This window comes from Bombus flavifrons, chromosome 6 (genome assembly GCF_040668555.2).
Source record: "Bombus flavifrons isolate JBK064 chromosome 6, iyBomFlav1_principal, whole genome shotgun sequence".
Lineage (NCBI taxonomy): Eukaryota > Metazoa > Arthropoda > Insecta > Hymenoptera > Apidae > Bombus > Bombus flavifrons.
In genome coordinates, this window is record NC_138447.1 from 7,954,433 (window position 1) to 7,963,924 (window position 9,492).

The following is a 9,492-nucleotide window of genomic DNA, read 5'->3' on the forward strand; positions in this document are numbered from 1 at the left end:
GCGTTCACTCTTTGTTGAAATAAAATTAATCTACTACTAGTATTATTAAATTTATTAAATCTGTTACTATCGTCGGAAAATATCGTTGCCTCGAATCTTACGATATTTTCGCGTGTCGACAATATTCCTAATTTTCCAAACTGATATCGCCAGGAAAAAGATTTTAGAAAATCAACGTTTACTAATGGCATCCTCTTTGAAAAGCATACCAACATCAATTATTTGTACAGAAGAACAAAGTTTAAGCTCATAAAGGAACATGATTCGGATTTCGCGTGTATGCGTATGCGTTGTACCATTGCAAATAGAATATCGGAGAACTGACAACATCGTTTCAAAGAAAAGATACACAGAACAAAGAAGCATAAAGTGATATGTAATTTTATATACGTTAAAATCGCAGGCAAATGATATAAGTTCTCGATATAATCTATTTAATTAAAGGATCCGACTAGAACATCCGAACTAATATTTCATACGTTACAATATCACGACGCGATACATCTAACAAGCGAAATCAATTTTTTATTCTGCAATTAAAGGCTATATGTATTTTTATAGTTCTATCTTTAACGTTTCATTAATCAAATCCTCCCGTGTTTGACGTTTTCCTATTAATAGGTACTAAATAAACAATAGATAACAAACGAGAAGGATCGTCTTTGTTAAGGGCCTTTCAATCGCCAACGCGATTTCAAACAAAAGACGTACGAAGCAAAGGAGCGAAAATCGATATACTATTTTACATAAACGATATTGCGTACAAGTAATATATTAGTTTCGTGTCATCCAGCCTAACTACAGTTAGAAATTAAAATAAATTTATGAATAGTGGAAAATCAAAATTTCTCATTTCATAGAAATTTCACGAATGTAGGTTACAGTCGACGCTGATATCGGCTTCCAACGTTTCACGGATACCGGATATCTGGCATTAGGAGGAAAATGATTAAAGAAATGGCAATAACGAACAGATTCAACGGAGTAACGTAGTTGTTTCATTTGGTATTCGGTGCACTTACGTTTTAAAGTTGGTCTTCGTCTTAGGAATTGCGATCGATCCTCGTTGCCTCTAATTGTAAGCTGCTGAAAGCTTAAGTGTATCGGACCAATATACATTTACAGACAATTGAAACGGTACATCTACCAATCTCAATAGAAGGAGATAAGCGCATAGTGGTCTGACGTGATAACACTTCACGCCACCCCGCACCAGAGTACTTGTGCACCTTCCAGGTTGCGTTTACGTTACAGATGCGCAAACCTTCTCCCTAGCCCTACAACCTATTCTTGACCCAGAATTGGATTAGCTCGACGATCTCGAAATATCGCCAACCGGCCAATAATAACGCAATCTCCTTATCTAATTGCAATTCAGCGCCAAGACTTTGAATTTACTTTTGCATATGAAGTAATAATTGTTATATCTCTGCTCATATTCTCGTTGTATCTTTATCACTGCATCTACAATTTCTAACATCTTCGCTATTATACGTATAATGTTTATTGTATCGAATGGAATTTCACATGAATTTCTTCTCGACACCTTTTTCAGATTTGACAATTTAACACACCCTATAAACGTTCGACGAAACGCTGAATAATCTTGTTATTTATACATCTTATTAAATATATATTTGTAATGGAATTTATCAAGAAATTAATAGCGATAATTTATATTCCAAAATGATATATGCTCGAAGATAATAAAAAAGATTATGTTGAACACGATGAAGTGCATATGAAATAATAATCTCGTCGTATTTTTATCACTACATCTACAATTTCTAACATCTTGGCTATCATACGTATAATATTTCTTGTATCGAATAGAATTTCACATGAATTTCTTCCCGACACCTTTTTCAGATTTGACACTTTAACACACCCTATAACCATTCGACGCTGAATAATTTTGTTATTTATACATCTTATTAAATATATACTTGTAATGGAATTTATCAAGAAATTAATAGCGACAATTTATATTCCAAAATCATATATGCTTAAGATAACAAAAAAGATCATGTTGAACACGATGAAAAGCGTTCTCATCCTTTTGAACGAGGTTTTCATCTACTTCGTTATACATGTATGTATGTATATAATAGCTCAAAGTACGGATGTGCTATACACCCGAGAAAAATTAAAATATCTCGGCTTACACAGGAGATCGTATTAGATTTAACGATTGACAAAAGACACCTTCCCTTTCCCAGAATAGTTACAACCAATCTCCCCGTGAAATGAACTACGGTACAGGAATGGGTTACAGCTACTTGCAGGTATACACGCGAGAAACAATGATTTCCGGAAGAGTGGACGCTAATAACGAGACTTCCTTTAACCGGAGCCAATAACGCCCTGTCCTGTGATCCGCAATTAAAATTTAATTAGAAACATCGGCTTATCCGGCCACACGCTACCGCATATCCGTGTGTGCAAACTGTTTTGATACAGGTTCAAGCATCTCGCTTTTCCAACATTCTTCGGTCGTCTGGCGCCGAGGCGTGGAAAATTAGTCGTATCGCGAACGAAATTAAATCAACGATGATCCGTTAAAACGGCTTCGATCCGGCCATTCTATCCACGTTCGTTCTTCTGTCGTTCTTTTTAAGTTCTTCCAGTTGGACTTAAGAAAAGGATGATCGCGTGACTATTTGACAGACACGGGAATCTTGAAGATCGATTGATAGATCGCCAGTATTGGGTATTATGTAAATAAATTATTATTTGAATAATTATTTAACCTATCGAGAAACGTTTCGTTTGCAGTTCTTTCTTTAATTTCCTTTAATTAATTTACTGAACTCTACCTTCTAACTGATAGCTTTTATACTTTTAATTATAAAGAGGAATTTCAAACATTCGCTTTTAATATATTTTTTTTCTCGCTATTTCATCTTTCACGTTTCTAATAAAGCATAATTAAGATATCAGAAAAATATCCTATCCTATACTATACGTTGTAGAATACACAATGCAAAATATTTCTTCAAAATTGGACGTGTAGTTGTCAGGGTTTCGTGGCATTCGATATTTTCGGAAAATCAGTTTCGAGGAGAACGTAAAAGGAATTTTAAGATAGTCGTATTAATCGACCATGTATACGTCTCTGTTATCGTCGATTTCCTCGATAAATTCGATGTTTTAATAAATCATTGTGACACTGCTCTACGCGTGTAAAATCTTAAGCAACTCAAGGAACGAGAAACTCGAAAGAATCGGAGTACTCGCTGGAATAAAAGAATAAAACAAATTTCGAAAGCGGAAGGGAAAGGAGTAAAAAGGACGAATCGGATGAAAGGACAAAGAAATATAGCGATGCTGATGCGGAGGAAAGAAAGGAGAAATTTTTATTAACGCCTCCGCTCACAGCCCTGCTTCTGGCTTTTCGCCGAGTCACAATACCAGCGACGTTTTTGCTGCTGAAATTCCGACACGGTCGCGGTGAGCATAACTCACTGCCGAATATGATATATTTCCCACGGTATCGTCGTGTATCGTGTCCCCGTTAAACCGGCAAGGATAGTTACCCGCGATAGTGATGGTCCGGAGGGGTGAAGAAGCGGCTGATGAAGGCTGGGGAAGGGTAAAGTCGGAGTAAAATCTTATCATCGATATCCACCGGGATTCCAAGTGCCAGGTAAACAGACTCGTATTTGAGATTTCCCATGCGGGGTTGACAGAGTAAGGGAACGTGGCTAGAGAGAGTTAGAGAACGGAAGGAGAAGGAGGGAAATGGTGGGAAGGATAAGTGAAACGCGAAAGAGGAAGAGGAAGAGGAAACTGGTTGTACCTAGGGATGAAGAAGAAGAGAGAGAATGAGGAAAAAGAAGAAAAAGAGGGGAGCGGTTCCGTGAGTGGCCCATGTTCGTGGACGGATGAAAACGAATAAAACCGACCGGATGTCCCTTAAGAGATCTTCATCGAGAGAGCTTTTGTACGTAATGCTGCAAGTCCGAATCGAGCACGAAATTACATTCTATCGCTGTTCTTTCATATTTCTTGTATCCCGAAATACCGATTCTCAAGCGGTGGAATCACCGATGTAATCTACTCGATCGAAAAATTTGATTTCGCGATTGTGCCGAACTAGCATGTACTTCGATCTTCGCCGAACGATCAAAGTTTTCTACGGTAGCGTCTTCCTGTTTCTTCCTGTTATATCGGTTTTTTCTTTTCCTTTGCCTGTGTCCACGATACGCGACACATTCCCCAAGAAGGATATTCGCATTGATCGAACAAAGTAATGGCGAATTGATGGCGACCAATTATCGAACCGGGACGCATTTCTTCGTTTCTATGAATTTTTTTATGAAAATGATCGATGATGCGAAATACACAAACTGCGAACGAAGCGGCGGCCGCTCTATGTCGAATAATAGGGGACACGTTCGCGTCGGGGGAATACCTACCGTATTTATTCCGTGTGTCGGTGTTATTAATTGAAAATCCCCTATGCTTCCTGACACGGCCAGTGTTCCATATTTTCGTGAATTGCTGGGAATAATCTGACGCCGAGGTAATTCTCCCGTGGAAACAGTATTTCCTTTCACCGGGGAACCGCGGCCGCGTTTTTCCACTTCGAGCCCAACTATTCGCCAACTGTTGCCAACACATCGGCCGAAACAACGTCCTCGTTACCAAATACTCGTCGAAATTCAAACAAGGACAAAGTACGGGGCCCGTAAAGGAGCTACCATTAATGTCAATGTCCATTAAGGCGTGTCGCTCAATACGCGTTGTCTCCTATCTTTTTCCGATTCCCTCGCACAATGAAGATTCTATGGTACGCTTGCTTCGCGAACCTTTAAACGGAATTCGAGATACGGTTTATTATAATTGAATTTTCTTGCTTAAATTTTAACCAGAAACCGTACAGAAAAATATGATAATTTTTTTGTGTGTGATTTTCGACGCGACTCTATTTTCCTATCGTTAACAAACTTCTCAAGTTGCAGCTGAAAATTGTAAAATGTCTATCGTTTTCTAAAATCTGTAGTTACGATAATACGATGACTTTACGCCACAAGGATGGAACGAAACGCTACAAATTCACAGGGTTTGCGACTAATCGAGAATTTCGAGGTATTCGTTGAAACGCGGCCAAATTACGTGCTATTTTTCATTTGTCCTGGACGCATGACGTTCTTGCATTTCGAAGGCGATTCTCAGACGGACATGTCGCGTCCAAATTAAGGGTTAGACACGGAAGAAAGTTCCGCGCTGGTAAATTACATCAGTGGCCCAATTCCTCGAGCTTCCTCTTTCCTTCTTCTCCTTCGTTTTCAAATCCATACATCGCACGGATCGTTGGATTAATTAAACCTGAATTTAATTAAACAACCTACAACGCGCCGCTAAGAGTCAAGCGTTAAATAAATAAAGGTCGGGGTGCAAGGATTCGAAAGAGGCAGTGGGAAAGAAAATCGTAATCGAGGCCAACCGCGTGTTCCTGACTAAGGAAATTGATAGTGAACCAGGGAACGAAGTTGGAAGATCGCAAACATGCTGACCGACAGGATCAAATACGCCATGGACCATTTGTCCCACAAACAACACATTTCTCTATTGGCACGACCTAATTGGAGAAGAACGCAAACAAGGAACGCGCATATTTTGGTGAGTATCGCTCTGCATTTTCTCCATCGAGGCGATCAATGTCGAGAAGAACTCAAACAAAGAACTCGCATACTCCGGTGAGTATATCTGCTGGCTTTTTCCTACGATCGGGTAACGTCGTATTTTTATCAGGCGAATCCTTACGGCATTCGACGAACAGCGTTGAAAGGACGAGCGTCGAAAAGAATCAAAGCGATGGCGCGGCCGAAACACGTTATCAAAAAATACGATCCAACGTGAGTAATTATGCGTTCACGCGATACGTATCCACGAGGATCGATACGGTCCGCTCGACTCTTTCAAAGCTAGCAGAGACGTAGTTGCAAACTGGTTTCTCGTCTATCCATAGAAGAGCACCACCACCGTATCCGCGAATCCATCCGAAAACGCTCGCGGCTAAACCCACGAAACGCATCCACGACTTGGCGTTGCCTACAAAGAGGTGATTTTCTTTTCGCGAGACAGGCCGGAACCTCGAAGAGAATTAACGAATTGCTCGTTCCTCGATCAGATTGCTGTTGGCGAACATGAGATTTCCCACTAGCAGCGGCAACATAGCCGAGACGCTATGGAAGGTTCAGAAATCGCGCTACCGGAAATATCGATTCTTCTGCAACGCCAGACAGCAGCGCGAGATGAAGAAGAAGTGAGTTAGACAGGCACATTTATCTAAACGTTGACTGCGTACTTGAAAGTGATATACAGTGGCTCGCGAGACTATTCAGACACGTACCTGCAACGGAATATTTTGCAGAATGTATTACGCGTATTGTACGAAACTTTTTGAAATTTCATTAACACTGCAACGAGACAACGAATATCTTCCGTATACGTTTGCGAATTGATTTCAAATTTTTCCGATACAGTCGTGAATTTTACCCGAGCAGTCGTGCCCCGTTACAGCGCTAACGAAATTTCGAAAAGTTTCGTAATACGCGCATAATATGTTCGTAAAAATTTCCTGTAACAAGCGTTGGAATACTTTTTTTTCGAAACGAGGTTCCAGGAATCTCACGATCTTCGGTGTATCCTATTGTAGATCGTTTCTAACTGTCGCGAAAAATTTGAATCATCGATCAATTTTACGATCTCGCTACGATATCGCTTCGATCAGAGTATACGTATTTTGCATCACGAGGAGGAAGCAGCTGCACGACTGTTCGTCGCGAAACGAAAGAATGACATGGCCTTGCAGATGACATCGAGAGAACGTCGACTGCAAGCGTCACAGGGAATGACGGGTAATCGGATTGTCCTTCGAACGTTTCACTCTCGCAAATGCGATCTCGTAAAGTCGGATTTGGATATCGAGCAAGGTCGCTTCCTTTCTCGCAGCCAACGAAGACAGGATCCTCGTTTGTCTGCTAACGCCGTACTCCACCGTAATTCGCGTCTCGCGTAACGTAGCAAGTTCACGAATGCAATTATCTACTTTCGAGGTGGTCTACTCTTTGATCAACTTTTCCCTTCTTGGGATTAAAGCGGTAAATTGAAGGTTGCGGGAAACGGAAAAAGTTGGCGAACGATTCGGTATCGCTGTTGGAACGATGGGAAATCATCGACGTGCCACGAGAATTTATCTTCCCTCTCTTTTTTCCCCTGGACATCGCACGAGGTTTAACGAGAAACCAGATATTGGCTTTCCACTTTCCATGTCGACTTTCCTGGGATACCTAACGTTACCATTAAACTTGGCGCGCAACTCGTGAACAGTTAGCAGACACGAGTACCCTAGATGTAATTATTAATAGTGCCCAAGGGTGTGCCGAAATTCACCAAACAAGTAGAAGCGCATGTTGCTTCCTCCTCCTCTCGGCTCCTTCACACCCTGCTCTTTCATTTTCCCGTTATTCCCGATACCGAGCGAAAACTATCCGCACGATGCGATAATTGCGCAACAAAGAGGAACCTGTTCCTCGTTGCTCGTTCCTGGGAATAGCCTAAATTTCATCCTGGTTTTCAATTTCACTTTTTACCTGGTCTCAATTTACCGGATCGCAGGCAAAAAATAATGGCGAAATTGCGCCGAGTGATCAAGCCGGAAGAATGGGATCAGCACATGGAGTTGTTGGAGATACTGGCTGCTCCTAAAGTTCCGCCCAGGCCTAGATTGCCTGTAAGAGCGTTACCAAGTTAGCGTAATTTAAAAGGAAATCACCGAGTCGAGAGACGAAGTTTTCCAAGTTATATGCCGGTGGAACGAGGCGGAAACGAAAATGGTCGTCGATCGACGTACGCAGATCCTTCGACGCGGCGTGCCTTGTCGTTTGATAAACGACAGATTCCACCGGTGTTGCCGGTGAAAATGTCGATGAAACGTAACGGGGACACGAAAGGGACGGGGAGAAAAACGAGCGTTCGTCGTTGCGCTAGTCATACAGTAGAAACCGAGTAGAAACCAAGTAGAAAGAGACGCGGTAACAAAGGTTCGTTTCGACGACAGAGATCGATACACAGAGTAACGGTGAATTGCAGGGTAAAAAGAAAAAATGGAGGCCGGTCAACATGCGGAGGATCGAAGAATTGTCGACGCCGCCAGTAAGAGAGATACCGCCGCCCAAGGACCCGTCCGAAGTGCCAAGAAGCGCTCTCACCTACAGGATCACCAAACGTCTCCAGAAGATTGCATACCCGAAGACAGTACCGGAGATTATACCGCCACGGATCCTCGGCAAGGTTTCCCCGGGCGCGTTGAGGGCCGTAGGTACGCGCTAGAATAGCTCGGCTTTCCTTTCTTCTCTCGGATTTTTCTTTCGCCGAACTTACCACTCAGCGGACTCGTCGGTGGTTCTACCAAGGGATTTTCCAGCGTCAGAAATCGTTCGCGTGCTTACTTAAGGAAGTTAGCGCGGAAAATGGGCAAGTTGAAAATTCCGTTGTACGTATAAGCGGAGGAGCGCGGCGAATCGAAACGCACGCTGAAGGTCCGTAAGTTTGCAAGAAATTTAACCGATCCTGGTCCGAGATTCGGTTTAATTTCTCTCTCGTATTTCGAGTCAGCGCGGTTTCGCGAACCGTGAAACGGCGAAGAGTAATTAAAACGATGTTTTCCACGATTAAACGGCCGAACGAATACGCGATGTTTCACCAGCCAAGTTGTCCGCTTTCGAATAAAGAGAGATCACTTCCCCTCGACGAGGCACGAGCCACGGCCGTTTGCCTGGCAAATGTAAATTTCCTTCGAAATTTCCTCATTAGCAGGCGACCACGTTTCCGCGAGATAAGTTTGCGGACCTAATTCTTTGCGTTAGCCAATTAGCCGGTGCGTCCAACTAAACGGCCTTTTCTCCATTGCCAGCGTTCCGCCGTCACTGCTGAATTAATTCTCTTCCGTGCCATTTGTTCGCCTTAAGTGCGAACGTTAGAGGCGATAGGATGCATGGTGTTTAATTTTGCAGCTACCCCGAGGACGATAATCCTGGCGAAGCCGGTTGAACGGCCGGCAGGGATGGAGACGGATCTTCGAGAAGACGCTTTCACGGTCTCGCCGATGGCCTTAAAAGCCAAGTGCTCGAGGCGGCTAAAATTTTTAGCCCGTCCCAAGAGAAGGAGATGAACTCTGAATTAACACCGATCGCAATCGTGGAACAATAGCGCGTAACTTTCGTCCCCTACCATAACGTCACTTGTCACCGTACATTGTCCTTTATGCCGAATATAGAAAACGTTAGAAGTTTACGATTCTCTTGTACGTGTGTAACGTGTACTCTTGTTTCGAGTACTGTTTACTTCCTTCGAATACGTTCGTGAGCCATAGGACGTAAAACTATCCCATGCTAAGTATTCGAACATTATCGTCAGCCACCGTATGACCTTAACCCTTTGCATTTTGAATTTTATTTCAATTTCGTTACCAGCAGCTCCCAA

General features: G+C 42.4%; 1 protein-coding gene across 1 annotated transcript; it reads left to right on the plus strand.

Annotated features, from left to right (window-relative positions):
- Positions 1-5,511: 5,511 nt before the first annotated feature.
- Positions 5,512-9,181, plus strand: Theg (Testicular haploid expressed gene). The gene is made up of 7 exons (XM_069116010.1): positions 5,512-5,625; positions 5,758-5,861; positions 5,975-6,067; positions 6,137-6,271; positions 7,627-7,741; positions 8,101-8,329; positions 9,024-9,181. Exons 1-7 carry the CDS (start codon positions 5,512-5,514, stop codon positions 9,179-9,181), a joined length of 948 nt encoding a protein of 315 aa, XP_068972111.1.
- The last annotated feature ends 311 nt before the right edge of the window (positions 9,182-9,492 follow it).

Excerpts from the sequence above, each read along its gene's own strand:
- Theg (XM_069116010.1), top strand. The coding sequence starts at position 5,512 with ATGCTGACCGACAGGATCAAATACGCCATGGACCATTTGTCCCACAAA. Across the intron at positions 6,068-6,136 it reads TTGGCGTTGCCTACAAAGAG|ATTGCTGTTGGCGAACATGA; the intron begins GTGATTTTCTTT and ends TTCCTCGATCAG. Across the intron at positions 7,742-8,100 it reads CGCCCAGGCCTAGATTGCCT|GGTAAAAAGAAAAAATGGAG; the intron begins GTAAGAGCGTTA and ends GGTGAATTGCAG.